Source organism: Perca fluviatilis, chromosome 16 (assembly GCF_010015445.1).
Source record: "Perca fluviatilis chromosome 16, GENO_Pfluv_1.0, whole genome shotgun sequence".
Taxonomy (NCBI): domain Eukaryota; kingdom Metazoa; phylum Chordata; class Actinopteri; order Perciformes; family Percidae; genus Perca; species Perca fluviatilis.
In genome coordinates this window covers 35289783-35305179 of record NC_053127.1, presented here as the reverse complement: position 1 = coordinate 35305179, position 15397 = coordinate 35289783, and the positions used below count along the sequence as shown (strand labels likewise).

Genomic DNA, 15397 nt, shown 5'->3' with positions numbered 1-15397 from the left:
AGGTTTACACGTCACAAGCAGCTGTTTGGAGCACAATAATGATTCTGACATAAGAACATCTTCATAAAAGTTTCTTGTAGGGAATGACTGCAAAGCTGTTTAGTGATGGAAACTGGGTTTATACGCCATAAGAAGATTTTTGGAGCCATAATACAGATGATTCTTAAATAGAAACATCTTGATAAGAGATTCTGGTAGGAAATGACTACAAAGCTGTTTTAGTGGTGGAAACTAGGTTTACACGTCGCAAGCAGCTGTTTGGAGCACAATACTAATGATTCTGACATAAAAGTTGATTGTAGGGAATGACTGCAAAGCTGTTTAGTGATGAAAACAAGGTTTAGACGTAAGCAGCTGTTTGGAGCACAATGCTAATGATTCTGACATAGGAACATCTTCATAAAAGTTTCTTGTAGGGAAATAACAGTTAAAATGTTATGAAAGGGGCGTGGCTTAAGCATAGGGGGTGGGCCTTCACCAATGAAGAATAAAGTCTCTGCTGAGTTCATTGATATCTCACATTAGACTCTACTATAAACGGTCACCATTTATGAAAGGGGGCTTGACTAAGCACAGAAGGGCGGGCCGAACAATCACCAATGAATAAGGAACTCTCTGCTGAGATCAATCAAGGGTATACTTTAAACAGTTGAAATGCGATGAAAGGGGGCGTGGCTTAAGCATAGGGGGTGGGCCTTATACTCCCTGCTGAGTTCAACAATACCTCACACAAGACTCTACGTCATACGGTTCATTAGCTGTGAAACGGGGCGTGGCTAAATTATAGGGGGCGGCCAAACCATCCCCAACGAAGAAAGAACTCTCTGCTGAGTTTAATGACACCTCACACAAGACTCTACCTTAAATGGTTAAAATATTATGAAAGGGGGCATGGCCTGAGTAAGTGGGCGTGGTTAAACTATAGGGTTAGCCATAATACACATGATTGTTACATAAAAACATCTTTATGAAAGAGTAGAAGGAAATGACTGCAAAGCTGTTTCAGTGATGGAAACTACGTTTACACGTCGCAAGCAGCTGTTTGAAGCTCAATACACATAATTCTGACATAGGAACATCTTCATAAAAATTTCTTGTAGGAAATGACTGCAAAGCTGTTTTAGTGATGAAAACAAGGTTTATACACCATGAGAAGATGTTTGGAGCACAATAGCCATGATTTGACATAGAAACACTTTTATAAGAGTTTTTGTAGGAAATTACTGCAAAGCTGTTTTTGTGATGGGAACAAGAACCTGTTTGGAGCTGAAAAACCATGATTTTGACATAGAAATGTTTATATTTTTTAATTTTTTTAAGCCAAATCTTACTCTGTCTCCCAAGTAGGTGTAATTTAGAGTAATCATTAAGTGACAAAATAATCGGGTCAGTAGGAATTCAACATCCTATCACATCAGATATTACTGATGTTGTTTTATTACAAAACTCATGCACCTGTTCACACTCCCAGACCATGTGCAAGAAAGTTCTAGTTTGTTTAGGTTGGCAAAACTTGCAGGGAGTAGGAATGGCTTTAGAGACAGATCTCTTCTGAAGAGTCCATTATGTCCTATGGCATATGCTGAAGTGGATCTGCTGGTGATTTGTGTTCTTGGAACAGTGGAAATGTCCCAAACTGTCTCCCAATTAATTACATTTCCCTCCGGGCTCAGCTCTCGTTCCCATTTCCTTACGGATACTTGCCTCAGTTCAGCATAAATCATGGACACTAATCCTCTCACCGGAGAATCAACAAGCCATTTAATGATTGGGTGCATCTCAAGACTTGTTCCCCATGGTACTCCATAACATTTTAGGGCTGAGCTTTAGCAAAGAAAAAGGAAGAAGGACGTCCTAGGGACCTCAAAGCTAGCTCTCAGGTTTTCAAAACTTACCATCATCATTGAATAGCTGGTCTAGAGTATAAATACCTCTGTCACTCCACTGGTTATAAACAAAAGGTTTGTTGTTAAGTGTATGATGTGTTTGTGGTACATTGCAGGGTAGAGTATTTTAGCCAAGGTTGTTTATTATTCCAAATATACTGGCGAATTATGGTATCAAGTTTCTTCCAGAAATGCATTGGTGGGGTAAAGGGATCATTTTACTTAAGAAATTCAAACAAGGAACTATGTTCATTTTAAGACAGCGATGCCGGCAGCGCAGACCAATTGGCCAGATCTCGTTGAACACTACTTAGTTTCATAGTTGTCGGCTGTAGCGATGCGTGAATGGTGATGACCAAATATGTAATTTTGCTTTGGGTTGGTACTGTATCACTAATAGCTGATGTCTCCTGTCCGAGATTGAGCCAAATTCGTTAAAGATCTTAAGATCTTAACAACAAATGTGTGGCAAAAAAACGCTGCTCTGCACTGTGCCTGCATCCCTGCCACAAGTGGACTTCATATACAGTATAATGGAAAATGCAGCAGTTGTGTGAAATGCTCCACTTTTAATTAACACACATTAAAGTAGGTAGGATTGCGAAGATACAGGACTTAGCCAAAACATTTGAACATCGACAACTTCTCAGTCCCTCCCCCCTTTCTGCTAAAGCCCAAAACGGTCTCCTAAAGTCCCCCACAAGGGAGAATGAATGCGTGTGCATGAGCAGTCATTGACACGCAGTTAGACACCCCCCCTGCGTGTGTTTGCACACGTGCATGTGAGGGAGAGAGAACAGGAGGCAGCTGATAGCACTGCGAGGGTAACAAGCTTACCAACACCCCTCACAGTGTTGTCAGCTGCACCCACTCTTCTCAGCCCAAAGGCAGCCTCACAGCACTTCCTGTGTGAATGATACTGTGTGTATTCACGTGCATGTGAGAGAGAGAGAACAGGGGGCAGCTGACAAACTGCGAGGGTAACAAGCTTACTAACATCCCTCACAGTGTTGTCAGCTGCACCCCGCTCCTCTCAGCCCAAGGGACACTTTGCCTCATACACCAGGTGGTGCCTCTCAAACTTGAGATCCTGCCTTGTTCTTAAGACAAGGTTCTGAAGTCTTCCTGCAGGCTTTTAAAAAATGATCACTATCCTCAGGAGGAGGCGGAGGGGGAGAAGGAAGAGGAGAAGGGCTGGGGCAGGGACAGGGGGGAGATAGCGTATATATTGCTGGCAAGACAGAGACAAATTTGAGTATCTGTCAGAAACAGTTTAAACCTAAAATGCACAGTGGAATGGGCATGACAAATATGAATGAAACTGTTGTAGACGTAAACCTCCCGTTTGACACAACGCATTAATGTAAGTGAATTCTACTTTAAATAAATCTTGCGCGTTTTTTTTAAACTGGTCCCTATACGCAAACAAAGTCATGTCGGAAATTATAGGGAACCAGCAACAGCGATGATTAGCTTTTCCTCCATTTTCTCAGAACTAATGTTTTGGTAGGAACGAAAGTTTAGGCTACATCATATGTTTCTCTGGAATCAGCCAGCGCGAAGGACGTCTATCTGATTGGTTGCTGGTGGTTTGCCGCTGAACCGCGTCATAGCTCATTACCATAAAGTTTCAACTTTCTGCTTGATGCTCTGGTGGTTCAACACGCCCAAAACGTGACGCCGATGTATTGTGTAAACTGGGTGTTGATAGTCAATGTTTAAAGGAGTTTTCCCCTGTAAGGCAAAGTGGTGAATCGTGGGTTGGGAGTACCACCATGGCTGTGGGAAAGGACCAGCTTGCCTGCTGGTTTAGAGTGCATTAGAACCCGCCGCATGTGACAGCCTGGGGACTAGGGTTGAGCTTGCTTAGGTAAGTTTCTTTGTTAGGTAAGGTTAGGGCTGGGGGACTTTTGATCTCTGTTGTAAAGGATTTTATTCAGACTCCTTTACTAGAGTTACTGGATAAGTTACCAATTATTGAAGATTGCTGAGCACTTTGATATTGAGATATTGATATTGACTGATGTTCTTCAGAGTGCACAGGTAAACTTTTTGTGTCACACGGGAAGTATGGTTCTTGAGACTTGAAGTCTAGTTGGGATACAAATTATTCCAGTAGGTCACTGCAAAAATGTATGTCCTGCTCTCAAAGGAAAGGCAAAGTGTTCAGCTAGGATAAGTTGGTACCTTAATGTTGGGTCTGCAAGTTAAACATCTTGGTCATGCAGTTTAGGTTTTAAGCACTACAGATGTTAAGGAGGTAAGGAAGAGTAGGTTACTTTCAAGGACTATACGATAGTGGGACTTGGTATTGGGCAGAAGATGGAAGGTGATTTTTGTGTCATTTTGTCAGTCTCCCAGTAGAGAAAAAGTTTGGCATTTTTGGTGCTGATTGGTTCTTTGAAGTCTTGTAACCTATATATCATATTTTAACTATTTTTTCTGATGTTTTTTGCAGGGTACATGGGTCTCCGTTCTTGCAGAAACACCACCACTCTGTGGCTTTTTGGGTATTTTTTTCCTGTCAGCTGTTTAGAGTGGCAGCCAGCACAGCCTAAAATGCATTTTTACGTAATTAAACAATACAAATGTTAAGAATAATTTTTGATCCTTCATTTTTATTTTAACTGTGCAAGAAAACAAACACTAAAAGTGTTAAAAACTGGTAGAAAAAGTCTTAAAGTAAAAGCTATAGTTGAAAACTATATAGCTAAACAAAAAAATATCTCTTACAACTTAGTTGAATACAAATTCAAAAAAATCCTTAAAATGTCAATTATGAATGACTTAAAACAGCTACAATGCAATGCTCCAATACAATGTCCTTTTCATTAGAATGAAATCTACATATAATATGCAGGGGCTGAGTACAGCAAATAGGGGTTGAGTTTATTGTCTTCTGAAGCAAAGCTGCTGTTCTCATGGACCTGGCGGCGGTAGTACCTTCGGAGGGCGGGACTGCCAGGGTGGCACTGTCTTACATGAAGGAAATACTCATCAGGGCGGCTTGAGGTGTAACCACAGTCCTCACATACAAAGATCTTGGAGCGTCTCTGGCGGTAGGCATACTGTTGGTGAACACCGTGAATCTTCCTCATGTGGGACTCCAGAGAGCAACGCTGTGTGAAGGCTTTCTCACATAGCTCACACTTGTAGGGACGTATACCTGCAGCAGGGTGAGAGAAAAGAGTTTTTTTCCTGTGCATTTTTGTGATGATGCATTTATACATTTAGATTGGCATCAGTGGTTAACTAGTCCAGCATGGCCAGACCTATCTCCACAGCGCCGTGTGGTCTGCTACACCACACATATATTCTGGGATCATAGACCTTGGAAGTAGGGGTGCGGGTGCTCTCAACAGCTTCCCTTAACTGCACCAAACATTTTTATTTATTTTTTAAAGATTATTTTAATTATTATATATATATTTTAATTATTATTTATATATTTTTGTGTGTTCTGATCAGTCAGGAATAGGCCTGGCTCAAAATAATAATAGCTTAAATGCACAAGAAGCCTTATTCTCCCTTAAGATATTCACCACATTTACAATCAGGTAGGCAAACTCCTTAAAGGTCCCATAACATGATGCTCTTTGGCTGCTTTTATATAGACCTTAGTGGTCCCCTAATACTGTATCTGAAGTCTCTTTTATATAGACCTTAGTGGTCCCCTAATACTGTATCTGAAGTCTCTTTTATATAGACCTTAGTGGTCCCCTAATACTGTATCTGAAGTCTCTTTTATATAGGCCTTAGTGGTCCCCTAATACTGTATCTGAAGTCTCTTTTATATAGACCTTAGTGGTCCCCTAATACTGTATCTGAAGTCTCTTTTATATAGACCTTAGTGGTCCCCTAATACTGTATCTGAAGTCTCTTTTATATAGACCTTAGTGGTCCCCTAATACTGTATCTGAAGTCTCTTTCCCCAAATTCAGCCTTGATGCAGAATTACAGCCACTAGAGCCAGTCCCACAATGAGCTTTCCTTAGTATGTGCCATTTCTGTGTCTGTAGCTATTGAGGAGGAGAGAGGGGGGGCAAGGTGGAGAGTGGGGGTGTGGCCTTGACCAACTGTCACTTTGCACGTTTGAAAGCCATGATGTTTCTCTCTCATGGGTTGGCCAAATTCTCTGGGCGGGCAAAGCAGGGAAAGGGGAGGTAACCTTTCTCCTTATGACCTCATGAGAAGATTCCAGATCGGCCCATTTGAGCTTTCATTTTCTCAAAGGCAGAGCAGGATATCCAGGGCTTGGTTTACACCTATCACCATTTCTAGCCACTGGGGGGACCATAGTTAGGCTGGGGGAACGCATATTAATGTTAAAAAATCTCATAAAGTGAAATTTTCATGCCATGGGACCTTTAAAATATGCAATAATTAAAGTTTTGAGTTTCTTTTTTGCCTCCGTAAGTCCTAAACGTGTTTGTAAAATGAAAACTAATGCACTTAATGCAAGATGGCTGAATTCCAAATTTTGTAAAGATCAAAGAACCTTTATCTGAACCATGGCATGTGTTAGCCCGCTGGCCACGCCCGAGCCCAATCAAAGCAGAACGTTGCAATTTGAGTTGCAACTCAATATTGGCTCATAGATTTCCGTTGGGCCTTGGCACTTTTGTGCTCGGGCCCTAATTAAAGCTGCAAGAAGTGATGAATTGCCTGTAACACTTTCTCTGTCCACTATGTGGCGTTAGAGAACACACACTATACGTCATGTTGCTGTATAACGTGTAGACCCCACTATTTTTTTGTTTAGTTTTATTTCGCTCACATAGATACACAACATCACAAACATAACATACATGATAAAAAACTAACAAAAACAAAGTGTCAACTTAGTTCATACAGTGTCATATTCTCGTCTATAATCAATACTGATCGAAAAGGTGTAGGTTGAAGCATTTGCTTATTACACCTACCCTTTTTACATTCTATTTTATTCTTATTTTGTTCTTAGGTCCCTCAGGATATTATCAATGTTATAAAATGTATTATTAATTTCTGTATTTTATATACAGTACATATTAACACACATATTTACAGAAGATATAAAACAAAAAATAAACAGAACAAAATACATTCATTGCCATTCATGCCTCACTTTTATATTTGTCCTACTTTTTTTATTTAAAAAAAAATCTTTGTAGCGTGTGACACATTAACACTTCATCTAAAAGATTCCACGTTTACTCCTTTTGCTGTTTAGCTTTGTGAACATGCACATTCCCCTCAGTTCATACTTACTTTCAGCTTCTAATCTGAAACAGCTTCTGGATACAGTCTGGAACCATCCTATTTTTGACACTATACATTATTTGCATTGTTTTGGCTTCCACCAAGTGTCTAAATTTAAGTGTGTGTGAGTTTATAAATATCTATTTGATGGTTAATGGTATTCTGCTCTGTTAATATTGCTCTCTTTTGTAATATAAAAATAGGGTTAGTAATTGTACGTGTTTCCCCATATTTCCACAACGTATGGCAATATTAAGGAACTGTACAATATATGTAATGAATATGAATTGAGCACATCTTTGTTTTTAAATATCACAATGGACATTGATCCTTTTGTTTTCACTTGTTTGATATGGGATTTCCAGCATAATATGTGGTCTATAATCACTCCTAAGAATTTGCTTTCATAGACTCTTTCTATTTTCACATTTTCTATCATATTTGCTTCATAATTATATTTAAATTTAAAGACAACTTATTATAATTAAACCATTGTTTTAAAATGTTCAGCTCTTTCTCCATTGTATCCGAAAGCTGCCCCAGGTCCCAACCAACACATATTTCAACAATTTAGACACATTATGTCTATACGATCATTTATGTACAACATGAACAGCTTTGGACCAAGTACTGAACCTTGTAGAACCCCACATGTTGCTTTCATTAAATCAGAATTATCATTACGTATTTGTACATACTGCTGTCTGTTGACAAGATAGTTACTAAGCCATGTGTGTGCTACACCTCTTATGCCATATTTTTCTAGTTTTCTCGTTAACATTGCATGATCTATGGAGTCAAATGCTTTTTTCAGATCTAATAAGAAATTCAGAGTAGTAGTATTTACTACTACTCTGAATTTTTTATTTTCTATTGCTGTTGATATCTCCTCTACTAATTCCATAACTGCCATTGTGGTGGATCGGTTGGATCTGAATTGGTGATCACCAATAATGTGTGGGTTTCAATGAAGTGGTCCATTCGTACAATTTTTCTAATATCTAGGAATAAGAGAGATTGGTCTGGTAAGGGGTAAGTGGTTTGGATAAGCGGATTTGGCTGTGCCTTTTTTAATGATACTGTTAAGCACTTTCCTCCATCGCAGACATTTAAGTGGCACCGTAATGAGGCACCAAAATCCACGCCACTATTCCATCCGGTAGATACCGGGCACCAGATTTTAACATGCGCCTTCTCCTTTATTATAAATTTGAGCTCCTGTACTTTCTCCATTAGCACAAGTAGTTTTGTTTGTTGGTTTGCCACTTTGCTTATTTCCTCCGACATAAAGTTAAGAGATTTTCTTATCTCCTCTCTCGAGAGCCTGCCAGCAACGGGGAGAGGCAGGGGCTCCTCCCACACCGTGCAGCGGAGGAAATGCGCTTTTCCTCCGCTGCTCTCCCCTGCCTCTCCCCGGGAGATTTGTTTGATGTGTATCTCTGTGTGTGTGTGTGTGTGTGTGTGTGTGTGTGTGTGTGTGTGTGTCTGTGCGTCTTTATGTGGTCGTGTCTGATTGTAGGTGTCTGTGTGTGGGAATGTTGTCTTTCTGCACCTGCTATTCCCACACAGTTACCATACAAGTTACCAAATTGTTTACCTTTTTAATAATTGAATTTCCTTTCTCACAAAAAATGAAAATGATCATATGATCATAAATATGATCTCAAAGGGGTAAATGGCAAATATGAACAATAAATTATGCATATCAGATTTAGCTCAATTACCAATGGGAGCATTTATGTTGTAGTTTAAACATGATATACAGCAACATGACGTATAAATAGGGTGTGTTTTCAGTGCCCCATAGAGGACACAGGAAGTGGTGCACAATTAGAAATATGTCATTTCCAACGGTATGCACTCTATGGAGAGAATTAAGTCTAAATCTTGCGTACAGTGTTCGATGGTCACGGAAATACAATGCTGCATTGACTGGGAGCTGCGGCACTCCCGACATGACTCGAGTGCAAGCGTCCATTAATCTCTGCTTGTAGCTTTAATCATTTCTAATTGTAACAGAGTATTTTTAGTTTGTGGTTCTAATACTTTGATAAAAGAAAAGGATTTTCTAAGAAAGCCTATAGGATACAGCAGACATAACTAATTTCCAAAACTCTCTGTTGTTGCATGCGTTTGTGTGTGAATGTGAATATGTGTGTGTGTGTGTGTGTGTGTGTGTGTGTGTGAGTAAAGTTTATTCCTGACCTGTGTGTGTTCGCATATGCCTCTTGAGGTCGAAGGTATCGTTGAATCCTTTGCCACAAAATCGACAAGGATGTCTCTTCACCAGGCTGTGGCACTTCAAGTGTCGGGTCAACATGCGCTGCAGAGGGAATATCTTGTGGCACACTGAGCACACAAAGTCACCTGAGCTGGGGGAAGTACGGGGACGGGGCTGGTAGAAAGATATAACTGCTTGATGAATATTAAAACATGGATAACACTGATCAGCATCAGAATTTGTCTTACTCTAGTTAGCTTACAAGGAAAAATGTGCAGTCTAAACAGTTATCAATACATAGTATGATTTAGAATCCTGGTGTGCTCCAAGCACTCAGAAAAATGTGGTATTCTGGCTTTCTACACTGAGGTGGTGATTAGCTTAAAGGGGTGATAGAATTATTATATAGGGTATTTCACACTGTTCCTTATGGTCTCATAATGGGGTATGTAACATTGGTTGGGCTGAAAATGGCCTGGTTGATATTTTATGGGCCCTTATGCATCCCTGTGTTTTGGCCCTATTTGTAACAAGAGCTTTTCTTCCAAATATGGTATGCTCATGAATATTTAGATGAGCTGCGAGCTGATTGGTTGAGCGAATTGCCATACGCACACATTAGAGACGCGCGCTGATTGGTTGAGCGTATCGCCATACACACACATTAGTATTGGTTTAGCAAATCCCCAATACACATACATTAGAGATGTGACAGAATCTCATATTCCAGACACTGCAATGTTTCCTTACCAATTTCACTTCTGAGACTTTTTTATGTGAGAAATCAACTATATAAATCTCAAATATGGGCCGTTTTACGGAAATTGATGGCTAATTGCAAATTTGGTAAGACGTGTCGGACTTTAGGAGCTCCACACAGTCTGACGAGAAAGCGGCAGCCTGCTGGGCTCCATACCCAGCGCAAAGTCACCCTTTGTGGATACTGCTTACGGGGCTCCGCGGCCAGCTGCCGGCATAACTATAATATATTTACGGTTTGAATTTCATCACGCCACTTACATAACATCATTCCCCAATGTCTTATAAAGCTAACCGTTATGTCCGATTTGATTTTAAGGCATTTTTATGAACGTGAGGCGTCTTTGTAGGACGAGCAGCTGCTTGCTATATGTCCCATTCAATACAATGGGGAAATATCGCAGCTAGCTAGCTACACTGTCGGCATAACTAAAGTATATTTACAGTTTGAATTTCGTCACGCCACTTATATAACATCATTCCCCAATGTCTTATAAAGCTAACCATTGGTGTCTGATTTGATTTTAAGGCATTTTTATGAACGCGAGGCGTCTAATGCATTTTTGTGAATGTCAGAGTTAGGAGGAGGCTAGCTAGCTCTCATTGATGGACTCCAGCTTACCGCGGGCTCTATCAATGAGACTCGCGGACAAGAGGCGTTTATTTCCCCGATTGTTTATTTAAATAACTCAACACACATACCCATTATAAGATTAACTGGAACCTGCGGGCTTCGGTAAGAGATTGCAGGCGTAACAAGCTCGCTGACTGCGCTCTCATTCACTCACCGGCCGGCCGGTAGCAGGAAGAGGGGAGGGAGAACAGCGAGCTGCAGGCCCTGGAGCTGTCAGGGCAGGGGCATGTAGTAGTCCAGTTACCCACAAAAGGGTGAGTTTGCGTGGGTATTGAGCACCGGGCTGCCGGCCGTGCTCAATCGAGCTCACAGCAGGCCGGGGTCTGTGACGGAGGACAGGCAGGGCGGCGATGTAGCAATCCAGGCAGCACCGGCCACTTAACTCCAACACACAGTCGGACAAAATTTGCAATTAGCCATCCATTTTCGTAAAACGCCCATATTTGAGCTTTGCATAGTTGATTTCTCGCATAAAAAAGTTTCAGAAGTGAATTTTGTAATGGAATAGCAGAGATCTGCGTGACCTAGATTCAGAAGACTACCTGATCTCAGGTCAGTTGTGTAGCCTATGTAAATGTTGGGGTTACAGGTCTTGGGAGGTTGACGTCAACTTCCAGCTTTGTTGAGATTCGCCCGTTTTCAGCAGCAGTTTCAAAATATGAGATTTTCATAGTAAAGGGGTGTCAATAGGATTTTGAGCTTCTATGTATGTCCCATATACCCACCAAACTGTCGTTATTCAACTATGACAGGGTAAAATCGGTTTTGCATTCTATCACCCTTTAATCCTTTCTAGGTACCCAAACAATCTATGTACCACTAAAATAAAATCTAAAATCTTACCTTCTACATTAACAAGACAGATAGGCCTAAATTGTCCTATTACTACTGAATAATTCTCCTTAGGCGTAAAGATCCCTTCTGCCCTTTGCTAGACCATGCATAGCTGCTTCATCCATGCTACTCTGATAAGGCTCCACAAAAATCACACGTTCAGAGCATTTTTATACAGCCTATAGGGTACACCATTAGGTCCAGGGGACGGATGCTGACATACTACCATTTCCATCTCTTTTAGAGTGCGGGCTAAGATCCATGCCCAGTGGAGGGCATATATAATGGTAATGCTAGGGTGACCAAACTTCCTCTTTTGCCCGGACGTGTCCGTGTCGTACTCGCTCGCCGTCACTCTCACTTCTCCCTTGCTCTATCACCCACTCCCCACACACACACACACACATGCCGGCTCGACGCACACACCAGCGCACAAGTATAAACATCATGCCACTTACGTAGGCTACGGTGAAAGCTCTGCGTGGAGCCTGCGCACAACCATAAAATAAGACTAGTGCAGCTTCACAGTTGAACAGCAAAAAAAATGTCCCACGTACCGTTCCGGGACCGGATAAGTGGGAGGCGGTGTGCACCGTGTGCAAAGCTGGCACATATTTTTCCGTGTCTTTATTATTTATCTTATTACATTGAAAAGGTATTAAGAAATATTTAGTTGAAGCTGGATTTTCTAACACAGAAGAGGTCATATTTAGAACATTATTTCATATTATTTATTTATTTATTTTAAAAGAGAGCTATTATTTTGTTACAGGTTTTACAGATTTTATTTTATTTTATTACAGAAGTTATTTTTGCACCATTGAGGCATAATAAAGCATGTTCATTAACCTCTGAGAAGCCTGTCTAAATTTGTGTCTCTAGGCCGGGCCGAGTGTCCTCTTTTTTGGAAATCAAAATATGGTCACCCTAGGTAATGCTAACTCCCTTACCCCATCTGTGTACAGCTTTAGTAAGTAAGCTTCTAACTCCCTATAGTCCCTTTCATTTACCTCGTTCGAAAATATTACGTCGCTTTATCGCTGCGTAATATTGCTGTTCTGTGTAAAATTACTCATGACAAAAGCAACCGTTTAAAACAAAAACTGATGTGTGAATTAATTGTACTCGTAAAACGTCCCGGGTGTGACTTATCACACCTTTGATACTGTGGCTCCCACTGAAGTACTTTCCCTATTTGTTGTGAGTTCCATTTCAAGGTTGATAGCACAGGTCATGAGTGGGGTGAGTCATCTTTCACCCCTGTTCTCGCTGACCCTTGGGGTAAATGGTGGGCCTGGGCTATAAATGGTGCAGCCTAACATACTAAGCTGCTGCCACCAGGGATTGCTAGTCCATGTTTTCCAGTCAAGTCCATTTCCTTCAGTAAGCTGTTTTTCCAGGCTGTCAGCTGTCCTATTCACAGCAGTCACTAGCTGATACTAGATATGATAGTTATCAATACACAGTAAAAAATTGTCAAAAGTTGGGTGAGCATTTGTATGGAAGCCCAGTAAACTTGGTCATAATATAGGAGTGACACTATACTTGACAAGAAAAGCCTGACCTTACCTTTGCTCTGCTGACCAGCGCCATTGTACTGGGATGGTAGAAGGAGCCCCGTAGCATAAGTGTGGACCAGTCTGGCCTGGTGTCAGCCCCTGGTCCTCCTGATCCTGCAAAAGGCACTGACACTCTCATTCCAGCTGCTGTCCCACACCCTACGGTGGCTACTGACTGAGGCACAGTTGCAGGCTGTTGGGTGTCACTGCAGGATATCTGCTCCATAGCAATTTCACTGACTAAAAGGGATAAAAAAGAAACAATTGTTTACTTTATAAGTAAATTAACAAACGCAAATGAATGACCACATACAAATATCGTACATACATACATACATAGGATACATACAGTACATACAAACAAAAAGAAATGCATGATACACTTTAACAGGGATAAACCAACTTTGATGTTCTGCCTAATTCTGACAGCTGAAAATACATTTAAAGATACTTTAAATTCTTACCTTCTGTATTATCTTCTTTCCACTCAAGCTGTTCTGGCTCTTTCCATTGCCATGCTCCACATGCCCCACGTTTCTTTTTAACAAGGAAAGACCTAGGCATCCTTTGAATTCTCGCTATCTTAGTCGTCTTTTTCTTCAACTACTGTTGATCTGTCCCTCAACCTCTGATCCTTGCACCCACACTGCTTTTAGTTTTATGGACCAACCTAGATATCACCTTGCCTCCAATCCTTACATCCAACCCTCATCAATCTGCAGGTACAGTATCCCAGCAAAATCTCAGTGCTTATTTCCATAACACTCTCTGGGAAGAGTGGTAAGGTTTGGAGCTCTAAAGAAGGGGGGGGGGATGCTCTTGACTAGAGTACACCTGTGTTGACTGTATGTGTGTGCCATTTTAACTGGTCCCCCACTGGTTTTGCATGTCAGGTACTGAGAATCCGGGGAGTTTCGCATTCAAGTGGCCCTTGGCATGCAAATTTGTGTCTCGGACCAAGCCCTGGCTCCAGACAAAGGGCACGGTCTGAGTAACAGGAGCAAGTACAGAGGAGCCACAGCCTTAACTGCTAGGTAAATCAGCCCTTTCTCTTTTTTTAGCCTCTTTCTGTTGCAATTGTTTGGTGGGATTACATAGCTTCTAAAAAAGCACACAAAGGCCATTCACACACACATTTAAGCACTTTCTGTCTGTTGACTGTGTTCTTTGCATGATTACACATACCTGATGGTACTTTCTATTCTGTTGTGAATACTGCCACTCACCCAGTACTGCGATAAACAGCAGCCCCTGCAACCTTGAACAGAAAAAGGTGATATAAAAATTGACGTATTAAAATGTCAAAATCAAAGTATTACTTTTATTTCTGTTGAAAAGTCTGCTAATGAACGAAGAATTTTGAAAGTAAACTGCACAACCTTGTCCAATTGTCTGCACAGTCAGTGCATGCTTTAAAGGACAATGAACTGCGAGGATCTTATTTCACTGGACTCTGCATGGCAAATACAAATGCAGCTCGAGACTAAACCCCATCATGCAAATAGCAATATAGGTCACTCCAAGAACATCAGGAGGATCAAATAGAACAAACTGTAGGTTAGTATAAACACACTTTAGCCCTACCTTACTGCTACATTTAGTCCCACATCTCAAAAACAGCTTTCACAATACTGTCCAATGTTCCAATATATAAGTCTTTCATACATGTAAAAATTGAACAGCTGAAATATTCCAGTTTGTCTGTCAGTAGTTGGCAATTGGATGGTAACAGTGGAAACAATTTGTGACCATAATATTCAAATTGGTAAAGAATAAAGAAAGTAAACATCCTTGCTCCTAGCTCACCCAGTAAAGGCGTTCACCCCATGTTGGCTGAATCCTGCAGCGGTGCGGGTTCGAATCCGACCTGCTGCCCTTTGCTGCGTGTCATCCCACATCTCTCTCAAGTCAACTCAAGCGCCTGAGTGAGCAGAGAGACAGTCCGAGACAAGTTATAGGAACTTCCCGACCCGCAGACTCAGAAACATTACAAGCTCGCCTCGCAGACCATGGAACTCATGAGTTGTTGACAACTCATGAGTTCTCGACAACTCATGAGTCATCGAGGACTCGTGAGTTGTCGATCACTCATGAGTCGTCGACAACCCGCGAATCAGCCAGCTACGTTGTAATGTTGTTGACAGTCCGAAACATTGCCAGCTCGCCTCGGCTCGCCTCGCAGACAACTCACGAGTCCTCGATGACTCGAGTTCTCGCAGGTGTCAGTCAATCCCGCGAATCAGCTGGCTACGTTGTCATAAGT

General features: G+C 41.2%; 1 protein-coding gene across 1 annotated transcript; it reads right to left on the bottom strand.

The window, feature by feature from the left end:
• Nucleotides 1–4672: 4672 nt before the first annotated feature.
• Nucleotides 4673–13865, bottom strand: zgc:171929 (uncharacterized protein LOC100124596 homolog). The gene is made up of 4 exons (XM_039778187.1): nucleotides 13599–13865; nucleotides 13145–13374; nucleotides 9333–9522; nucleotides 4673–5052 (listed from the first exon to the last, which is right to left on the bottom strand). The coding sequence occupies exons 1-4, from the start codon at nucleotides 13696–13698 to the stop codon at nucleotides 4730–4732; spliced, it is 843 nt and encodes a 280-aa protein (XP_039634121.1). The 5' UTR covers nucleotides 13699–13865; the 3' UTR covers nucleotides 4673–4729.
• Nucleotides 13866–15397: the final 1532 nt, after the last annotated feature.